The sequence below is a fragment of the Podarcis muralis genome, chromosome 2 (assembly GCF_964188315.1).
Source record: "Podarcis muralis chromosome 2, rPodMur119.hap1.1, whole genome shotgun sequence".
Lineage (NCBI taxonomy): Eukaryota > Metazoa > Chordata > Lepidosauria > Squamata > Lacertidae > Podarcis > Podarcis muralis.
This window is the reverse complement of record NC_135656.1, coordinates 65,758,321-65,781,200: the sequence shown is the minus strand read 5'-3', so window position 1 is coordinate 65,781,200 and position 22,880 is coordinate 65,758,321. Positions and strand designations below refer to the sequence as shown.

General features: G+C 41.4%; 1 protein-coding gene across 1 annotated transcript in view; it reads right to left on the bottom strand.

Moving 5' to 3' along the window:
• The window catches only part of ITK (IL2 inducible T cell kinase), a 38,487-nt gene extending 18,209 nt beyond the window's left edge, over positions 1 to 20,278 (bottom strand). The window contains exons 1-4 of the mRNA XM_077924626.1: positions 19,990 to 20,278; positions 4,732 to 4,836; positions 3,725 to 3,806; positions 2,524 to 2,652 (exon numbers count right to left, since the gene is read on the bottom strand). Of these exons, the coding sequence (XP_077780752.1) occupies positions 2,524 to 2,652; positions 3,725 to 3,806; positions 4,732 to 4,836; positions 19,990 to 20,127 (454 nt within the window). The 5' untranslated portion in view covers positions 20,128 to 20,278. The remainder of the gene's footprint in view (positions 1 to 2,523; positions 2,653 to 3,724; positions 3,807 to 4,731; positions 4,837 to 19,989) is intronic.
• Between the last annotated feature and the right edge of the window lie 2,602 nt (positions 20,279 to 22,880).

Below are 22,880 nucleotides of genomic sequence, written 5' to 3'. Positions count from 1 at the left end.
CATAGTTTAGCTAAGCAATGTGTGAAGCAGTGGTTTCTTTTAACATTCAACTTCTTTGAATGTCCATTCCTAGTGTTATGAGAGAGGATGAAAAACATCGATCTACCCACTTTCTCTGTACCATGTACAATTTTATAAACTTCCGTCCTGCCGCCTGTTACTCGCCTTCTCTCTAAGCAAAATAGCCACAAACACTGCAACCTTTCCTCACAGCGGGTGGTTGCCCTTTTTCAAACCTCCTCTGAAAGTAGAAAGAACTATCATAACCCTACAAATCTGGGCAAATTCAAACAGCCACAGGGTGGCTCTGTTTTCACACGGAGAGTTGGTTGCTCTGCAGTTTCTATTCATGAAATGAAGCAACTCTCACCACACTTTGCAGTGGCTCAGAGACTGGACATGGGCATGGGGAATAATGGTTAATTAACCACACAGCCAGAGGCTTCAGGCAAGCAGACCCGAAGTAGTACATTCTTACAATCATATTATAGCAAACCTTCATTTGAACTGGCCCAAAGCAAACCTGCAAGTTCTGTCTCTGAGGTTCATATTAACCACTCCCAAAACTATAAATTTTAATGGCATTCACTATTCTCCCCACTTTTGGACTGAGTTTCCATTCCCCACAATGGCAGTCATACATTTATACAGTGCTGTTATGAAGTTACATTAAACATGAGCATTGCTGTATGAAGCCATTGCCCACTTACCAAGGTTGCCAACACCTGGAAGATGAAACTATTGCAGCTGGGTGAACATTGATAACAACAACAACAACAACAACAACAACTATTATTTATACCCAGACCATCTGGCTGGGTTTCCCCAGCCACTCTGGGTGGCTCCCAACAGAATATTAAAAACATGATAAAACATCAAACATTAAAAACTTCCCTAAACAGGGTTGCTTTCAGATGTCTTCTAAAAGCCAGATAGTTGCTTTTTTCCTTGACATCTGGTGGGAGGGTGTTCCACAGGGCAGGCGCCACTTCTGAGAAGGCTCTCTGCCTGGTTCCCTGTAACCTCACATCTCGTAGTGAGGGAACCGCCAGAAGGCCCTTGGATAACAAGTGAGCCCAAGAAGTGTTAAGCCTTAACACTTCCTTGCCTCACTTCTTGGCTCCACCAGGTCCAACTGGGTATCAACGCCAAGGGATGGAGCTTGTTGCTTCCCATTGGACAGCCCAGCAGTAACTAGGCAGAGGGTGGTGCTGTGGGTAAAAGCCTCAGCGCCTAGGGCTTGCCGATCGGAAAGTCGGCGGTTCGAATCCCCTAGCAGTTCGAAAGCACCCCCGGGTGCAAGTAGATAAATAGGGACTGCTTTATAGCGGGAAGGTAAACGGCGTTTCCGTGTGCGGCTCTGGCTCGCCAGAGCAGCTTTGTCACTCTGGCCACGTGACCCGGAAGTGTCTCCGGACAGCGCTGGCCCCCAGCCTCTTGAGTGAGATGGGCGCACAACCCTAGAGTCTGGCAAGACTGGCCCATATGGGCAGGGGTACCTTTACCTTTACCTTTTTAATCACTGATCTGTCTAACACAAGGGAAGGGAACGTTTTTTTCAGCCCAAGGGTTGCTTTTCCTCATGGGCAACCCTCCAGAAGGGCTAGAGGGGAAAGTGGGCAGGACAATGGATAGCTCAAATTAGTATCTCAGGGTTGTGGGTTCAAGCCCCACATTGGGCAAAACATTCCTGTATTGCAAGGGGATGGAGTAGATGACCTTTGTGGTCCCTTCCAAATCTAGAGTTCTATGACTCTTCCTTTTGTACAATTGGCTGCATTCCAGCAGCCACACACATCAGAGGTTTCTACACACTCCTACCCATCTTTCCATCTATGCAAACGAGAAATATCACAGTTCAAGAAGTTATTCCAGTCAGGCTAAAGGAGGGTGTAGAGTAGGGCCAGTGAGGGGGGTGGCCTGGGGGGAGTCCTGAGGGCCAGACAAATAGGTGTAAGGGCTGCATTTGCCCCCAGGGCCTGAGGTTCTAAAGTCATCAAAATGAAGGGGGAAACCCCATCTTTGTGTCAAAGCAATAAATAAAACTGAAGTAGAGCAGAGAACTCAAGCAACCAAAGCCAGCTGCGTACTATACGTAGCATACAACCATGCAACTAATTATTAAAGAACAAAGGATTTAGAAGACATTCCATAAAACATGTAGCCATTTTGCAGATGGGCAACACTGAGGCTGTGGACCTCTAGTGCCAAGGACAACCAGTAAATCTATGCCAGGGGTTCAAACAATAGCATGAATAGATCACTCGCGTGAGTGAACCAAACTACAGAACACAGTCAGCTTGCAATAAGCTTCATGTGTGTGATAGAAGACTTAATTAAACACAAGGGAGCACTGAACATTTTTTCCCCTCTTTCCTCAGAAATGGCATGGGATATCAACTGTCAAAGGTGACCAGGTCCTTGCTTGATATCTCATCTAAATTAGAGCATCGTACATCAGGGTAAAGCATCAATTCAGTACTGATACAGAAGGGATGAGGACACTTGGAATGAATTACGTACCAGTATTGGCTGGAACATACTCCACACAGCCTGTTGCCAGTTTTTCTCCCTGAGCACAGCATCTCCATCTCCCATCTATCCAGAAATTTGGGTGAAACTTTGCCACCAAATTGTTGTTGTTCCTAGTTTCTGGAAAAAGTTGGATGGAAAAATTAAGATTATGTCAAATTTCCCCAGCCTATCCATCTTGACAATGGCTAACAATATTTATTGTTACGTGGCGTTCTGATGAAAAATGCTGTTACAGTACCTCCCATATAAACTGCCAGTGACTGGGAAGGAGAAGGTGTGACAGAAGGCCCAGTGTAGCTGAAAATTACATTCCACATGCAGAGGGGCACATCTGGTCCATCCCATCATTGTGGGCTACAATTGGAAGTGGCCAGCCAGCAGAGATACAATACTTTCTCTTCTTTGGCTAGGCCAAATTTCCAAAAGAAATACAGCTGGATTACTGAATATGTAACAGCTATGTTACATGGAGTGAAGCAACAGATTCCGGACTGCACTATTTTAAATTACTGATGTGAGGATCATGGTTGTTGCATTTTAAAAATAATAATAATAAGTTTCCCTATGTCAAAAATCCCTAGCGTAGACAGAAAATTATTTACTATAGGTATTTTTATACCATTTCAGTGATAGTCGCAAGCATATGGGGGAATGCTAAAACATTCTTGCTGTTGTGTTTACGTATTTACTATGTGAAGGAAGCTTCAGTGCCTTTGCCCACACTGGGGGCAAACAAAAATATATGATCCCTCATTTGCAGCCTGAAATAGTTCGGTCCAGAGTGCCAGCAACTCACAATTCAGCTCAAAAGTGACACAAAGACAGCATACGAGCTGAAGCAGAAATTGCCTTCCTGCATGCCCATCAATCAATCAATCAAAAAGAATTATACAAAGGTATTTAAAGCAGCATTTCTGTTTTTCATATATGTATGCTAACAGCAGGAGAGAGGCTTATAAGCATTTCAGGTAGCAGGTGTGCTCATATTTTACTGGGGAGTAAATCCCATGGAACTCAACAGGACGATAGCACTCAAAAGGAACTCAATAGCAGACATGCAGTATTGGCAGCATATGTGAAAGTGGTTGAAGTGGGCTCTGAGTCATTCAAGTTTATGCTACAACTCTAGTGTTTTGATCCTGCTCTTGGAATATTTATTGACCTGAGAGATTACACTGTGATCAGTTACCTTCTTTCAGAGCCAGCACCCATTTCTGACAGCTCGCTTGGCTGGGAGCAAAGACGTACAGCAGATAGTTGTCATGAAAAATCTACAACATGAAAAAAGGTGCATAGAATAAATTCCAGACCAAATAGGAAAATAACCTACTTCTGACATAAGTACTCTTTAAAAGTCAAAATATGGCATGGATATCTATCTATCTATCTATCTATCTATCATCTATCTATCTATCTATCTATCTATCATCTATCTATCATCTATCTATCTATCTATCTATCTATCCATCCATCATCTATCTATCATCTATCTTATCTATCTATCATATCTATCTATCAATCATCTATCTATCTATCATCTATCTATCTATCTATCTATCATCTGTAGCAGAAATAAATAATTCAATTATTTGCCAAATTATCGCCAGTTGCATGACTCAAATAAATCACCCATGTTACTCTAATCTGCATGCAGTTCCAAAGCTAACTGCTGCAGAAAGGGTTAGGAATTGTCTTTTAGAAAAGGAAGGCCAGCTGAGTTTTTCCTAATGCTGCATTTCCCTCCAGATACCTAAATTCGTTCTTGTGCGGTTAAGAAATAGGAAAATAAACATTTTCCAGATAAGTTTAAAACTGAAAAATTGAGGGAAGAAGCTCCACAGTCTGGGCACTGTTAGCCTGCTGTAGAAAAGTCTCTCTGACTCTGGTACTTGTCAAACTGATTGATTTAGCCCAGCTTAGGTTATGGAACTGATAGGGCTGGACCAAGAAGACACCTTGCTTCCTGGGGCTTAGCCAATCGCCCCTCACCCCACCCCAGGCAAAGTCAAGGTGAAAGGCAATTTAAGGCAAGCAAAGCTATTTGTCATCTAAAGTAGAAAACTCCACCTCTTTTGCTTCTCTCTGGAAGCAAAAATGAATTAAGTATCTAAATACTTGCTACCCTTTCATGCCTGATGTGGCTTCATCACTCTGCCTAATAGGATAGCTGGCCCGGAGTCACAAACTTGCACTTACCTGGAAAGGGTATTTATAGTGACATGGAATTGTTATATCACTTTTCACAATTTCTACACACTTAATCTTCGATAGTTCAATTGAGCCCTTTAGAATTCTTTTTTTCTACAAAAAAAGATAAAAACAACAACACAGGATTCAGTTTGTGTCTGTAATTTTTCTAAAGGGTTATGTTACGAAGTAGGCAGTGCCTGTTCTACTGTTAACATTACAGGACCAAGTCTTGGTTATTCCTTCATATCTGAAAAGCACATTGGGAAAAATCAAGGAAAAAACGTATCTATGTTACAATTTTTAGAACCAATGAAAGAGAGAGAATGCAAAAAGAGATAGAAAGAAATATTAAATCAATCTTCCAAACATGCAATTGCTTTATTTTCTGATCAATATAATCATTTCATCTTGCATTTTCCTTTTTAGGCAGAGATTCCAGGACAATTTATTCTACAAAGTATAACTCATTTGCCTAAAATCTTCTTCCTAACATGCTAGTTTGAATGGAAAATATAAAGATTACTCTTAATAAACATATTCTTGTATGCAGTTTCGACTAATGTACACATTTATGCAAAGTAATTTCCCCTAAAATAACACATTTTTGTATTTTGTTTTCAATATATGCATTTCTACGCACACTTTCCCTATAGATATTATCTTTATGCACACAGTTGGCAGGAGGCCGCCAATGCAAAATTCACAGAAGTGTAAATTTCAAAAGAAAGTTGTTTTTGATTCTTGCATTGATTTGACAAGTTCAAATTAGTTACTTACTTATTAAAATGCAAACCAAGTCAATTTTCTCTACTTGAGAGTTTCTTTTCTGACCAATGCTTCTTTTCATCTAATCTTTGCTGCATGTGTCTGAACTATAACTATGTGTTTGTGAGAGATGGTGCCATCTGCACATGCTCACTCCAGGAACATGCTACAGCCTCTTCTAGACAGATGTAGTCTAACTGCTGTTATCCATATCCTGGCATCAACACCCAGATTAGACTACTGTCGTACGTTATATGTGGCTCCGTCTTTGAAAACAATTTCAGCAACAAGATTGCTGACCTGGTCAGTCAGATCATATCTTGCAGTTGCTTCCTGTTCATTTCTGAGTGCAATTCAAACTGATTTTAATCTCCAGCTGCATAAAAACTTTTCACACTTGCACCTAAGTGATCACTTCCTTCCACAGGAACCTACCTGTTTGTTATGTCTGGCACCAGAGGTCCTTCTCTATATATCCCTGCCACTCTGTAGGCTTGCTTAATAATCATCATCATCTTATTATTTATATGCCGCCCATCTGACTGGGTTGCCCAGAGAGCCATGTTTTAGACAGTATTTTTTTTAAGTTTGTATTTTTGTATTTTTACTGTTACTATAATTGCTTTTATATCTAATGTTTTTGATCTCTTTTGTAACTTATCTTGAAAATCTAGATTTAAATATACATTTTCAAACAAATTAAAAAATAATGTACCCCATCATTTTCATGACACCTGTCCCCATCTCCATTTTGTCACTTACTATTCTCATTTCCCTCACATAACCTATTTCCCTCCCATAACCTATCACAAACCTTCATAGCTTACAAAAATAATTCACTGCAGGAAAATATATATTAGTAGTTGTGAAGTACAGTACAGTACTGACATTCAGCAGCATAATGCATTCAGGAAAAATAGGAAGGGGCTGTAATTAATGTCGATTTTGAAGAAATCCCTCCAATTTCAAGTTCTAATTTCAAAGCTTAAGAAATAGATACTAGTTTATTGTACAAAATTGAACAAAATCTGCACATATTAATGGTATTTCGCATTTCCAGGGGAAGCAATTTCAGTAGCACTCCTACAATGTAACAATCACCTACACTCCTACAATGTTGCAATCAACTACAATGATCAGCTGCCCAGTGTTCCTTGAAGACACACTGGCTGTATTTGCCAGTAACGTGGACAAGCCGCAGTGAAGCTCAGGTTCCCAAGCTCCCCTTTCCTCCTTTGTAATGCTAAACCCTCATTTAACACCATGTGTGAACTGAACCATTGCACCCGATACAGAGAAGCAGCAAGACCTTTTGGACACAAGGAGGAAACAGACCAGCATTTTGCAAATCCAAATAGCAACCTTCACAGTCAGTGTTATTTTCTGATTATATGGAGACTTGCTTTTGTATTTTGAACAATGCACTCACTTAAATGGCATCAATTATTTTGTGCTGCAGCCATCTTGGCAGTGGGAAACACGGGCAACTGAGCTGCTTTCTGCAAAAGTCTTGACAGAAATAATCTGCAGGTCTCTGTGAATTCTGCCATGACCCTGAAATTAACATGAAGCTGTGAGTTGCATCCAGACACCCTGTTCCGATTTCTGTACAGCACCTGAATGGTGTCGTGATTGGAAATATTGCCCATGTCCCATTCTTGACACCCTAGGCTCAGGACTGACTGATTACATCAACATGTCTTGGCATCAGGTGCTAGGGCACTCTAGGATCTAATACTTATCTCTTTTTTCAGAGCCTCAAAAACAACGCAAAGCGGGAGAGGATCTGAGCAGCAAAGGCTTTTCGTCTCTTTCACACAGTGGTTTTAGCACGGAAAACCCACAATGCACACACTGTATGTGAAACACCGCTTATTGAAACAAAGGAGGCAAAACAACACCTGCATGTTACTAGCATGCATTGCATACAATTAAGCTGTATAATACATACATACAAAATGCAATAAAATCACATTTGGGCATAAGTAACCTTGGGGAAACAGTCTGGCAGAGCTTGAGGAGCTTGAGGAGGCTCACAACAATTAGGATTCTGCTGCACACATCACTTAATGTGAACATCTCTTATTAACAGGCGTAGGCAAGGTCTGTTCAAGCCTACCTTAACTCTGGTGAAGCAAAAAAAGTGGGCATGCTAACCCTGCTAGCTCCCACAGCACCAAATGACCATATTAATTTTTTTATTTAAAATATGGCATTCTAAATCAGTCAGTACTCCTGTGGTGATTTCACACGTGAGGATTAAAACAGCTTTTGCCTAAATCGCTATGTAATGCTAATGTTCAACCGATATTAAGCAGAATGCAACCAGCCTGGAGGACGGCACTGCCTGATATTGTCCTCCTCCTTAGTCACAGGGTGGCCCTTGTAGAAATCAGCAGGGAGGAGGATTGGGACAGAACAAGAATTGGTTCTGCTTGTCACTGACTCTCAGGTGTTAATTGTTGATGGGTGACATTAAGGTCCCCCTTGCTCTCCCTTCTTAAGGTTCTTTATCTTTAAACCACACTTGGACCAGATAGGCCTTCAAACAGAAAGGTCTTCCAAACAGAGGACTGATGGCCCTTCAAATAGAGGATTATCCCTTGTAAAGTAGGGCACACTTCTGATGGTGGTGGAACTATGACAAGTGCCCTCCCTCTGCCTATCTTAACACTTGAGGGGGGGAGGGTTGGGATGGAGGCAGCATTTCAGATATCTGAAGCGTAAGTTATTTAAGGCCTTAAACACCAATGTGAACACCATGGGCCTGGAAACAAACTGGCAATCAACATGGGAATAACATTTCCCCTTGAGGAAGGTTGGTGTTCAGATTGCATTAGGGATTAAAGGGCACATCTCATCTAGTTACTTCACTGGGGAAACCTGCCTCAGACATTGAGAATCTTGACCCAATGTGAACATGGATTCATACAGGCATAAACTAATGGAAATGAATAATGCAATCCTTTAGCAATGTTCACAAAGAAACACACACACACGGCGCTGCTGCCACTGCTTCCTTGATTCAATCTCCAGAGCTAACAGAACAGAAAGGAGAAAACAATTATCATTGTCACTTAAACCAGCAGTTATGAATCAGAATGCACACTGGGAGAAGGCCCTTTGAACAGCAAGAGGCCTTTTTACATAGTCACTTTTCAAAGTACAATTGTACTTTAAATTATTCTTGATCTATGTGCATCAAGGTTCAAGAGACAAACAGCACAAGTTATGCATTGTTCCTGGGTCCATACAGACCTCACTGAAGGAAATAGCAGAAGAGGAAAGATATACAAAACAATACTTTGTAAGGGGACATTTATATGCCATTTTTGAAAATCAAGGAAAAGCAAATAAAATGAAATTGGCTTTTTGAGAAATGAGGAAGCATAACTAACAGCAGGGGTTTGGTGAAAGGAAGGAAAATACAGAAATGTGTGAAAACAAAAAAAATTCCTTCCAGTAGCACCTTAAAGACCAACTAAGTTAGTTCTTGGTATGAGCTTTCGTGTGCATGCACACTTCTTCAGACAAATTTTTTTTGTTTTGACTATGGCAGACCAACACGGCTACCCATCTGTAACTAGAAATGTGTGAGTTATATATCAAAATAGACTCCAGAAACTATAAGAAACTCTCTGTGCATGGAATTGTCCACCTATTGTGGAAGCTCCTGCATCAACTATAATACACACACAGTTTTCATCATTGTTAACAAATACAAATACAACCTACATACAGATGCAATGGCACTGTACAAAAATATTGTACTCTAAGACTTTTGATATTTAGAGAAACTGAAATAATAACTATTCAGATAATATTGTTAAAGACACCTCTTGCTCTGCTTAATATCTGAGACCAGGTCTTTATTTGAATTGAATTGATTGTTTTATTCTATCAGTGTTTATGTGCTGTAAACCACTTTGGAATTTTAAATGTTTTAACTAAACTAGGGAAATGTTATTAAATAAACTAATACAAATAAACATGTTGCAGATGCCATGAGGCTTGGAGGGTCTCTGCCCCAAATCATTAAGTGGTGGGGTGGAATGCACCTTGGACATTATCAAGATATGTAATGAAGTTGTGTTTGTTGTCGTATGCATTTATGAGGAAGAGAGAGGAAAAAGACCTGGAGAAACAGCAGCTCTGAGTCTCTTACGGCAGCTAAACCTACAAAAGACACAGGGTAAGGTGGCTTTGTTCAATATCGGTAATAAATAGCTGTTTCAGGTGCAGTTCTGTGTCTCTTGACTGTCAGCTTTGTTCATTATTGTCTCTGCAGCAATACTGTGCTGTTTTACATTCTATTTTACACTGCAGCTGTTGCTATCTCAAAGCATTGTGCTGGCAAAAGACTTCTAACACAGTAAAAGCATTTCAATGAAACATTCAATAGATTTCATCAAATGTTTACACTCCTGGATGACCAAGTGGCTGAAGCCTGGAGAGATGCTTGCTATTAGGAGAGGCAGGGAGAACCACAGGGGATGCAACTGACTAAATTTCTAAATATACATATTTTTGTGCTGTCTGCCACAACGCTCTCCATCGAGAACCAAGAAACTTCAGAATATTTTAACAACCTAGCTCCCAGCCACTGAAACCATCCATGGCATTGTATTGATTTTGTAGTCCGCTTCTTTAAAAAAAAAAAAGAGAAGAAAAACTGACGAAATATGTTGCTATTAGGAGAATTAAGAGCTATGTTCTTCCTAACTGCAAAGATGTGGTCTTCTTAAATGCAAGCTTTGCTATGACTTTTAAAACTCTAATTCTCATCCCTGGAACAGAAAGCTCTTTCTCCTCTCGTGTTTAGTGCATAATTGCCATTAACATTTGTACATACATCAGGGGAAGAATGAACCTCAGAAAATCTAGCAACAATAAGGATCTGTGTCTTCTAAATTTCATTATACAGTACACAATGAGGGGCCATCTTACCATGAAGTAAAGCGTGCATAATAGATATGTGTTTTCGAGATTGCCGCCCTGCATAAATCCACCAGTGTCTTGTAATCCGTGTCCCTATTATAACATGCAAATTGCTACTGCAGACAAAACTCTCTCTTTTCCCCCTAACAGTCTGATTTCACATATACTGTACTGACGTATGCATTCCTAACCGTGCGTATGCCAACAGTCTAACTGATAACAAGAATCTGTCCATTAGTGAAGACTGTCATGCGGACTGCAAATCTGTCAGCAACAACAATTCAACAATTTCAGTTTATTTATTTGATTTTAAAAAGCTGTCTTATCAGCTGAGGGTGGCTGGAATGTGGTCATTTTGCAGTGGAAAAATGTCACAAGAGCAGCAAGTTAAGAGGCCCCCAGTTCCCTCCATAATGCCAGTCTTCTTCTTAAAATTGCAGTCTTAGTGTAGGAGAGAAACAAAGTCTCCACGCACCCCCCCCAAAAGAATGGAACTACGTATAACAAACAAAACCTCCACTGCCCCAGAATCACGAAACTGTCCCAGAACAACATGCAATGTACACGTAGTTCTGCCAATGGAAAAGATAATTTATTTGGGAAACGCAGTGTGTTAAGTCAGCAGTGTTGCTCTTTCAGCAGACCTGAGAAATGGGCCCACAATAGATTTTATTTGCCAAAGGCTGCTATTGGGCTCTATTAAAATCTGTGTTTTGCTACAGGTTATTTGAAGATTAAGGGTCAAAATAGACAGAAAGAATGTCCATAAGAGAATAAGATGAGCCTGCTGGATCAAGCCAATGTCCCATCTAGCCCAGCATCTTGTTCTCACAGTGGCCAACCAGGTGTCTGTTGGGATTTGCAGGATACTGGATAAGTCTGCAGGCTTCAACAGGATGATGCAATACTCTGCTGGGTCAGAGTGACTCAGCAGGAGTGTGATTAGTGTGATTGGCTATCACCTGTTTTAAAAGGAAAGCCTGTTTAACAGTTAGTGTGGTGGTTGTGCTGTAGTGTGGTGGTGCTGTGGTGGAGAGTATTCGTTTGTAAGTACTCTGTATGGACTGTTTCTTTTGTAAATGCCTGTATATAGCTCACATTAAAAAGACTGCACTGGAAAAACCTGGAACTCTTAGTGTCTCGCTGAAAGCGCCGCGTGGAATACGCGACAGGGTTATGGGCCCAGCACGCTCCCGCTGCGCAAGAGTACAGGTGGCAGTTATCTAGCCGTGTGTGCTGGAGGTGAGCTGCAGGGATGGAGCAGTCCAGAACTGGCGTGTTGCTGGAGAAGCTGACGGCCACAAACTACAGCATCTGGTCGGTCCGCATGCAACACTTCCTCAAGCGTGAGGGCCTGTGGAAGGTGGTGGAAAATCCACCGCAGCCCCCTGAGGAAGATGAGGACGACGATGAAAAGCTGGCACTAGCAGAGGCCCAGCTTGAAAAGGATGAGAAAGCTTTGGCTACGATCATCCTTGGAGTGGACGACAGCCAGCTAGTCTACGTAGCTGATAAGGTGACGGCAAGTGAGGCGTGGAATGCGCTCAAGGCTGTCCATGTGCGAGAGACAGCTGGCTCACTGATAACATTGACCAGGAGACTGTACCGGTGTCGGAAGAAACCGGGGGACTCTCTGGTAAACCACCTAAAATTCCTAACAAGCTGTTTCCAGGAGCTAGCCTTAAGAGGGAGGCCTGTGGGGGAAGAGGACAAAGTCTTTATAGTCCTGAGTTCCCTTGATGACAGCTATGATATGCTGGTCAATTCCCTCGAGTCAGTAGAGACTGACAAGCTGACTCTGGAATACGTTACCGGACGGTTGTATGCAGAGGAGGACAGGCGTGCAGAGCGAAAGATGACCTCAGCCCAGCTGTTGGAGCATCCCAGAGGGAAAAACAGCCGGGAAGAGCAGAGGTGTCGGGAGCCGGAGAAACAGCCAGGAGGAGCTGCTGCAGACCAACCGGTGGTCAACAAAGTAAAAAGGTGTTTTTGCTGCAAGTCCAGTGGACATCTGTTTGGGGACTGCCCAAGAAAACAACAAAAACAGCAGAAGCACAAGAGGCAGCAGAGGGAGTCTACCGCTTGGGTGTCTGCAGATGGTCAAGAAAATGAAGAGCTGTGGGTTCTGGACAGTGGAGCTTCTCAAACCTTTTGTAAAAGAAAAGGACTGCTAACTGATGCTAGGGCTTCAAACAAAAAACATGTAAGTCTTGCTACGGGCCAGAAAGCTAATGTGGTTTGTGAGGGGGAGGTTGTGTTCCCACAGCTGGGACACACATTCAGGAATGTGTTGTGTGTGCCTAGTTTGCAAAACAATCTCCTGAGCATTCCTGACTTGGCAAAAGCAGGCTTTGAAGTAAACTTTGTGGGAGATCAGTGCCAGATAAAGCAAAATGGGACAGTGTTGGCAAATGCTAACCTTAGAGCTAATATGTATGTACTGCAGTGTGAGTCTAAGGTTGCGAATGTGCAAAATGTCCCAACCCATGATATGTGTATTCATCTCCTGCACAGGCGTCTGGCTCATGCAAGCTATAAGGTGCTGAACAAAACATTGGAGTTGTGTGGGGGGATGAAAAACATTAAAAGTTGTGATAATTACTTAGACTGCAATATCTGCAAGGAGGTTAAAAGCAGGGCTTGCCCAGTAGCAAGAGCAAGCCAGAGAGAAACCAAAAAACCACTGGAGTTGATTCATGCTGATGTAACTGGTCCTTTCCCACCAAGTGTCTCCCGTAACAAGTACTGTTTGATCCTAGTGGATGACTATTCTAGATTTGGCTGGGTCTATCCATTAAAGCAAAAGTCTGACGTTGCCCAAACTTTGAAGTTCTGGGTAAGAAGGGTAGAAAGGCAACTTGGCGAAAAGGTGTGCTCTATTCAGACAGACAGGGGAGGAGAGTTTATGGCAAGCTCCCTAAGAAACTGGTTACGTTCCCAAGGGATTAAACATAGGCTTACCAATGTGGCGACGCCTCAGGAGAACGGGGTAGCAGAGCATAGGGGAGGTGTCTTGCAGACACAAATGAAAGCATTGTTAGCAGATGCAAATCTTCCAATTAAGTACTGGGCTGAGAGTATTAAGACCGCAAATTATATTGGGAATCGCTTGTGGTCAAGGGTACTAGATGACATACCCTATAAAATTCTCTATAACAAAAGTCCCAGTTTGCAACATTTGAGAATCTTTGGGACAAAGGCATGGGTTGACATACCTGTAAAAAACCGAAGGAAAGGTGGGAAAAGGGCACAGCAGTTGCTATTTCTTGGGTATGAAAGTGGTACGAAAGCCTATAGGTTTGAAGATGATAAAAATCTTTTGAGTTATAGTCGATCAGCCAGCTTTAATGAGCAAAGAAATTGGCCCAAGATACATGCAAACCTGCTGCCAGAAAAAGTTTTACTGCCGAGCATACCTGATAAGGCAGTTGAAACAAAGCTGAGAATTGGCAGCTCTCCCAGAGAAACTGAAAGGGAGGAGGTAAAGGTTGAGCATTTTTCTCCAGCTGCTAGTATAAAGCAGGGGAGAGAAGAAAGTGCAACAGGGACAGGAGGAGGTAAATCTCCAGAATCAATCCACCCCAAAAGCAGTCCTGAAGGTAGCCCAGGGGGTGAGATTAGTGAACCAAGGAGGTCTGCAAGAAGTAATAAAGGTCAACCTCCAGACCGTTATGGGTTCCCAGCCACCATAAACCAGGTTTGTGTAACTGAGCCAGAAAACTTTGAAGAAGTGCAAGAGTTACCTACTCTAGAGAAAGAGGCGTGGTTAAAGGCAATGCAGGCAGAGTATAACTCTCTGCTAAACAACAATGTCTTTGTACCTACAGAATTGCCTGAAGGTAAAAAGCCCATAAGCTGTAAGTGGGTTTTTAAAGTGAAAAAGCTGGCTGACGGTAGTTGTCAGAGGAAAGCCAGGTTGGTTGCAAGGGGCTTTACACAAAGGAAAATGATACATTATGATGAAGTGTTTGCCCCAACAGCAAAGGCTGAAACAGTAAAATCAGTTTTAGCAATGGCAAGTCTGAGAGGGTTAAAAGTTAATCATTTTGACGTGGCCTCAGCATATTTAAATGCTCCTATTGACGCCGAGGTGTATTTACAGCAAATACCAGGTTATGAGCTGGGAAAAGACAGCATGGTGTTAAAGCTGCAAAGGGCACTATACGGTTTACACCAAAGTGCACGTCTATGGCATGAATGCATAGACACAACTTTGAAAAAGATGGGATTCAAACAAAGCCTGGCTGATTCCTGTTTATATTCAGCAATGGTGCAAGGAAGTGTTTGTTATTTACTTTTGTATGTTGATGATATCTGTCTAATAACAACTGCACAAAAGCAAGTGTCTTGGTTTATAAACAGCCTAGGTAACAAATATAAACTAAAGTATTTGGGAGAGATTCAGAATTACTTAGGAGTAGAGGTTCAGAGAAATAAAGAGGGCGTCTACTCTCTGAGTCAGAAGGAAAAAATCGAGAAGTTACTGAAGACATATGGAATGGAGAGGGCAAATGAGGTTGACACTCCCATAACTACCCAGTACAAAAATGAACCAGAAGGGCAAAAATGTGAGAATGCAACAGCGTTTCATTCTCTGTTGGGTTCTCTGTTATATTTAAGTTGTTGGACAAGACCCGACATAACATTGGCAGTGCACATGTTAAGCCAAAGAAGTGCAGACCCGGCTCAGAGAGATTGGGTAGCACTTAAAAGAATCCTAAGGTATCTGAAAGGCACAAAAGATTACAAACTGGTGCTGGATACAGGATATGATCAGCAAGTGTATGCATACGCTGATGCCAGCTGGGGGGACAGAGAAAATGGAAAGTCTACCACTGGCTATGCCATATATATTGGAAATGCCCTGGTTCAGTGGAAATCCCAGAAACAAACATTTGTTGCCACAAGTACTTGTGAAGCAGAGTACTCAGCCATAAGTGAATGTGTATCACAAATAGAATGGTTTGCTTGCCTAACAAAAGAGCTTGGAATACCTTCTGAAATGCCAATCACTGTGCTAAGTGGCAACATGGCTGCACAACAGCTTGCTAACCAACAGAACTTTAAAAGCAAGAGTAAACATATTGCTATAAGATACGGAAATGTGAAAAATGCTTTGGAAAGAAATGTGTTAAAGGTACAGCACTGTAACACGAAATGTAATGTGGCAGATTTGTATACAAAATGTTTGGATGCTCCTAAATTTCGAGACTTAAGAGAATTATTAGGTCTCAAGCCTTTGACTTAAGGAGGAGTGTTGGGATTTGCAGGATACTGGATAAGTCTGCAGGCTTCAACAGGATGATGCAATACTCTGCTGGGTCAGAGTGACTCAGCAGGAGTGTGATTAGTGTGATTGGCTATCACCTGTTTTAAAAGGAAAGCCTGTTTAACAGTTAGTGTGGTGGTTGTGCTGTAGTGTGGTGGTGCTGTGGTGGAGAGTATTCGTTTGTAAGTACTCTGTATGGACTGTTTCTTTTGTAAATGCCTGTATATAGCTCACATTAAAAAGACTGCACTGGAAAAACCTGGAACTCTTAGTGTCTCGCTGAAAGCGCCGCGTGGAATACGCGACAGTGTCTGCGTGAAGCCCGGCAAGCAGAACAGCATCTAAAGCAGGGGTCAGCAAACGTTTTCAGCAGGGGGCTGGTCCACTGTCCCTCAGACATTGTGGGGGGCCGGACTATATTTTGGAAAGAAAGAAAAAATGAACGAATTCCTATGCCCCACAAATAACCCAGAGATGCATTTTAAATAAAAGCACACATTCTACTCATGTAAAAACATGCTGATTCCAGGACCAGATTTAGAAGACAATTGGGCCAGATCCGGCCCCCGGGCCTTAGTTTGCCCACCCATGATCCAAAGGCAGCAGCCACCCTGACTTCTTATTTTAATTAATAGCACACATTAGGGAGGAACATCAGCATCAGGACTGCAGCATCTTCCCTCACCAGCCATTATCCCAACCAAAAAACCCTCTGCACTAGTGGTCCTTCTCTCACACTAAAATAAGTGGGAATTTTCATCGAACACCCTACGCCTGCATGCTGCAATCCTGACAAAAATTACCCCTATTCTGCCTTTTTTTATTCTTAAAAACAACAACACATCTAGTGTCTTGTAAATTATATTCTAACAGTGTAATCCTAAACATGTTTACATACAAGAAGTTCAATGGAGCACGAGGGGTCTTCCCCAGCAAATATGTTTAGAAGTGCACTTTATAGTGCAGGATCAGGCTATGTATGTTAATAAAAGACTATTATATTGATATTTAATTATGTATTTTATTAGCTTAATACCATCATTTCTAAGTGGTGCACAACAGGGATAGAGCATCAAATCAGAAAAAAACACTTAAAATGCCTGTTGATTTTTTAAAAAAGGATTTACTGTGCCAGTCATCCCCATTTATTCCATGGCCTTAAATTATACCACAAAACTAGTGTTAAAAAGTCGGTAAGTGTCCTTATATTCATAGATAATGGGTAGTAAATCCCACTGTATTCAATGGGTCTAACTCCCAGGTAAGCGTGCCTAGGATTGCAGCCTAAATGTTGGGTTAAAATTAATTCTTAGGTCATGAGATATATAACAAGATCAAATGCAAAACATAGTTTCAGATTACCAGGGATTAAGGGCCGGATTAGACAATATGCAGGAGATCTATGACCAGGAGAGGCACCTGTATTGGATTAGAGCAGAAATAACATTGGGGGCAGTGTGTGCTTCAACACCCCCACCCCACCCTAGTACAGTTTAGCAGCAAAGAGTAATTTGGGGGGGGGGAGCATCTGGAAAGATATTTCTGTTAGGAAAATCTGTACAGTCTCTAATCTGGAGCAGTAACATGTTCCAGAGCAGGGCCCTCCTATGTGAATTTTCTTCAAAACTAAACAAGTTTATGCACACTTTTAAAAAATGCATTTACTATGAAATATGATTCAACTATAAATCACTCTCTTCTGAAGCTGCTATTAGAACTGTAAAGGAAAAAGCATTGGATGTACTATGGGATAATATCTTAATAGGGGATGTTGATGGGAGAAAGGGTGGAGGATGGAAAACCCTTCTCCCTCCCAGTTCTGCTGCCTAATCCCATTAGGCCCTCCCTTTCGGTTGCTTTTAAGTTAAATTTAATTGGAAAATCTGATCACATATTCTTCTATGTCTCATCTGTTTTGGTTCTAGGAATCTAGGTAAAGGTAAAGGGACCCCTGACCATTAGGTCCAGTCGTGAATGACTCTGGGATTGCGGCGCTCATCTCGCTTTACTGGCCAAGGGAGCCAGTGTACAGCTTCCGGGTCATGTGGCGAACCAGAGCAGAGCACGGAAATGCTGTTTACCTTCCCGCCGGAGCGATACCTGTTTATCTACTTGCACTTTGACGTGCTTTCGAACTGCTAGGTTGGCAGGAATATACCTCCATCCAAATTTAGATTATGTACAGTATGTACATAATTTTCAGAGATGTGCTCCTTTCAGGTCCTCGATGGAAGATTCTACTTTTTCTTATCCATTTCCTACTTTTTTTTCTATGCTATATGCACACAGGCTTGCATCAACTAAGGATCCAAGGAGGCACCAGTTTTCATCTGGTCCTGTCCTTGTTGTAATCAGCATTGTTTCTGTTCCATTACAGAAGCTTCTGCTAAAACCTACATTGTTTGTCTCGCTATCCACTATGGCCAAATTTGACATAATTTCAATACATTTCAGTAGAAGGGAAACATCAAAAGCAATGCAGAAAATAACACAATTAGTTATAACATTTGCAGATTAAAAGGGGAAAAAATGACAACAGTGAATACTGCCCATCTTCTCTTGTGTGGTTTCTATTCCTGACCTATGACGAACAGGAAGGCTGTGGCAACTTCCGCTCCCGTTTCCATTTCAGACAGAATCCTCTAACATAACCACTGAGTCCCATGTTGAGCAAAAGATTCCTGCATTGCAGAGGGTTGGACTAGATGACACTTGTGACCCCTTCCAACTGTACAATTCTATGATCCCTAGCATCAACTGAGTCCTATCAAAATTAGTGGTGCTAAACAGAGTAAGTTTTAGTCTTCCACTGCATAGTTAATCTAAATCTAAAATCTGTGTAGGGGAGTCCTAATTCAGATATGCTGCCCTTTGAACAGCAATGAAAGAAGAAAGCAGCAATGCTGCTCTCACCTCTCAGTTCCAGGGATACCTTTCCTAAAAGTCTTGCCCTTCCTGCTATAAAAAAGACAGGTTGAAAAGGTAACAATGGGCCTTTGGAGCAGTTGGGGTGGGAAGAGGCACTTGTTATTCTGTAAGCTCTTTAATAGTTTCTCCATATTGGATCTGCCATCTCAAGAACTGAACAAACTTATTAATAATGACATGAGAGCATCCTACCTATTGTCCTCTCCTACCCTGGACCCTAGATGTTAGCCTAATCAACATCATCAGTACCATATGAAAGAAGAGAAATGTAGTTGTTCCTCTTCTTGCCTGTTCCCTCTCTTACCATGTTATCCACACACAACTCCTGCTACTGCAGTGATGACCTGGTCTCAAAGTGTGGTCTTTAGCATTTGAGGGATGAGAGCAGACAAAAGGACTGCCAAAGTCAGGGAAAGATTTTTTCCACCTGGAAATATAACAGGCAACATCCAGCACCTGTGGTAAATATGCCAACAAAATCCTAGCACCCTGAGCCTGAACATTGGGTCTGAACTATCCACCTACAATGTTTATCTAAGCGTCTCCAACAACACAGAGAGAAAACAACCATTAGATTTCAATGAAATGCAACAATGACCAGCAAACACCTTAGAAAGCAAGCAGCTTTTTAGCAGATGACAAAAGCCATGCAGGGGCAGGGAGGTGACCAATGGGACCCCCAATAGCAGAAGCTGTAACTACAGGCTAGCTGTTACTTAGTCCCACTGTGGTATTTTAGCAAGCCGTATCAATTCTTTCCAAGGACATCCTAATCCCTGAAACATTAGTGCTGTCCGGACAATGAGACTTTGTGTGGTGTTCAAGGAACAGATTTGGGTGATACTTAAATGATGGGGTAGTGTTTGTGTTTTGTGTGTAAGTAAGACTGGTGTCCTGTATGGCTCTGCAGGACTTGGCTCCATTTCCGTTTTTTCAAAGCCACAGAAGATAAAAGGCCCTGATATAGGTTTCAGCTTGCAGTTAAAAGACTACTCTAGAACCCTCAAACCACTGAGAATCAACATTCTCTTATATACGCCAAGCTGTCCGCCTTCTTGGCGTCTATAAACTTACAATGACATACAGTGCGGCAAACAATGCTTTTTAAATCAGTTATGGATGCCTTGAAACAGTTCTCCTGGAAAGGAGCAAGCACCATCGTATCTTTAAACCCTAAAATAAAATAAGAATGCATGGTTTACACATAAACCAATTTTGCTAAAACATAAAGCAAACACAATCACTGGGAAAGCCACTATCGCATAAGCTAGCCCCAGATTACCTCATTCACTCAGTTTCTCCCTACCCCTTCGTTATCCTTTGATAAGATGCTCTGAAAAAGATATGGGAGACAGCACACATACCCCAAGACGATGCTCAAAATACGCCAGCCTTGATTTTGTCAAAACGAAGAATCGTACTTTAAAATTGGAGGGAGATGTCCTTCTCTTTTGCTGGGACTTTTTGATCAGCTCTTCTTCAAGAAGAACACCGTTGTTCATTGTTCATCAAGTAACGGGGGTCCTTCCAGGATGGAAAGGCACCTGCCCCAATACCAGAGCACATAAGCCTGGGAAAGAGAATTCATGTGATAGACACTGTTGTCTTTCACAAAAGTGGATGCAAAAAGCAGCGTAGGTGCTTATCTTTCCATCTGTCACTCAGGCAGTGCTGCTCAGCTAGCTTCCTTTCTGATGTAAAAACCATAACCACATCCTTTCATACACTGTCACCTGAAAAGTGCACACTATATTATTTTATATGCTCATAGAAAGGGAGGTGGGAATGAATAAGAAAAAGAAAATGGAAAGGTAAATCAGGCACCGGATTAAAAAAAAAGCCAAGAGACAGTTGATTACAATTTACCTAATAAACACAAGAATAATAAAGGAATGAATGTGTAAAGCACGAACATTAGGTCTGAGGAAGTCCACACCCGCTATTTAAGTAACTGATATGTCTGATGTTTCCACAGAAAGCCCTTTAAACCTGCATGTCTTGCTGTCATCTGAGATTTATTAATTTATTGTATCAGGTATGACCTAACTTCTCAATATCTCCCCAAAGAAGGTTGTTTAGAAAACCTTTCCCGGAGCTTAAGACTAAATGGGACATATTTGAAAAAGGTCAAAACAGATATATAGCCAGTTCTAAAGCATTATTGCTAATTGTCCTATGTTTATTTTTTTTTATTTGAAATACATTTTTTAAATGTTTTGATGGAATTTTTTCATGTGTATAGTTATTACGTATGGATTTTTAAATGGATTTTTGCTTGTAAACTGCTTAGAAGCCATTATGGCTGTATATAAATCATCATCATCTTCATCTTATTGCTGATTGTGTTTGATATATAGGGACCCTTATTGCATATTGTATTTTATCACTGGATTATGGCACTGACCCATGACAGGGCCTTCTTGGAAGTGGTTCCCCATTCATAGGATGCCTGCCCTGGTGAGGAGCATCTCTCTCCCTCATTATTAACTTCAGGAGGAATTTAAAAATATTTCTGTTCATCAGACATTTGATAACTGAAAGATACTGTTCTTGGCAACCGTGAAATTACCTGTGAGAATGTGTCTGTTTTTAGATGTTGTTTTTAGAATATATATATATATACATATATATGCAGGTTTTGGTGTCCTCGGGTGTCTTCCCGTGTAAAAGTTGGGGTGTCTAGGCGACGTTTCGACGAGGTCTCACTCGTCATCTTCAGGCTGGTGCTTTCGGCTTCTTGTTACTGGAACAGAGCAGGATCTCAGTGTTTGAGTTCCTATAAATACTGTTGAGGGGTGTGGTGTATAGCCTCCAATGTTCTGGGCCGAGAGGAAGTTCCCAGGCTAGTGTGCCTTTTCTTCTTTTGTTCCTTAGTATTTATAGGAACTCAAACACTGAGATCCTGCTCTGTTCCAGTAACAAGAAGCCGAAAGCACCAGCCTGAAGATGACGAGTGAGACCTCGTCGAAACGTCGCCTAGACACCCCAACTTTTACACGGGAAGACACCCGAGGACACCAAAACCTGCATACCTATACCCGTGAAAATCTACGAAAGCAAATATATATATATATATATATATATATATATATATATATATATGCACTGCAATGAATAAACAATTAAATTTAAAAATTACATGACATGGGAGATTTGTTATTAGGGCTATAATACTATACAAAATTTCCTAGGAATAAGTTCAATTGAATTCAATGGTCTTTGCTTCTGAGCAGAAATGTATTGAATTGCACTGTTAATAAGTACATACAATGAGCCCTCGTTAGATCAAACCAAAGTCCATCTGGTTCACACAGTGGCCGACCAGATAACCACGGGAAGCCCACACACAGTACATGAGCACAACAGCACTCTACTTTTATTTCAAAGCAGCCAAAGGGTGTTACTAATTTGCTCTGAAAAGCAGAATCCTGAGTGAGTTTTTTTTATCCCTTCCCTTGTTATTTCTCACACCTAAATCACTGTCAGAGACTGCTGTTTGCCTCATCAGGCACAAAAAACAAGTACAAAGAAAATTAAAAATACACCTCCATTGAGGTTTGCACATTTTTTTATCCCAAAAAGTATTTTCACTTTTTCAGCGCTTTCCATATAAGAATTTCACAAAACTGAAATAATAAAGACAATGTTTGTATTCCTTTCAAGACAATATCACTGCTGCTCCCTACTGCCTAAGAGAGGCATAATACAAAGACAAATGTAATTTAAGTGCTATATCTTATATTAACATAAGACGATATCACCTATCAGAATGAATTCTTCACTTGTAAACATTTGGCTGTAGATATTCTCCTGGTGCTGAACATCCTGAGACATGACTCTGCTCTTATTACACTATTGGTTTATACATGATGTATGCAAATTCCAAGCTCCTTTGCATTGTGTTAGAAACAGAAAATATATTCTTAGAAGGGATGAGGAATCTCCAGACCATGGGCCCAATGTGGCCCTATGGAGCCTGCCCACCTGGCCCCTGGGATGTATTTGGCTCTGCCCTTGGGTTGCTTGAGCTTCTTATTAGGCTGGAGAAGTTTTCCTACTCCTGTTCTGTTTTGTTCCAAGGACTATTATGCAAAACCAGTGTGGACCAGTGGAAACCCAATAACGCATAGGCCCCAGATATGTGAAAGCCCACAGACCCAAAGAGGGAGCTCTTTTGGTGGGCATGGCAGAGAACATTCTCTGTGGCAGTTTCAAAATTGTGGAATTCCCTCCCCACAGATTTCTGTAGCTTGTG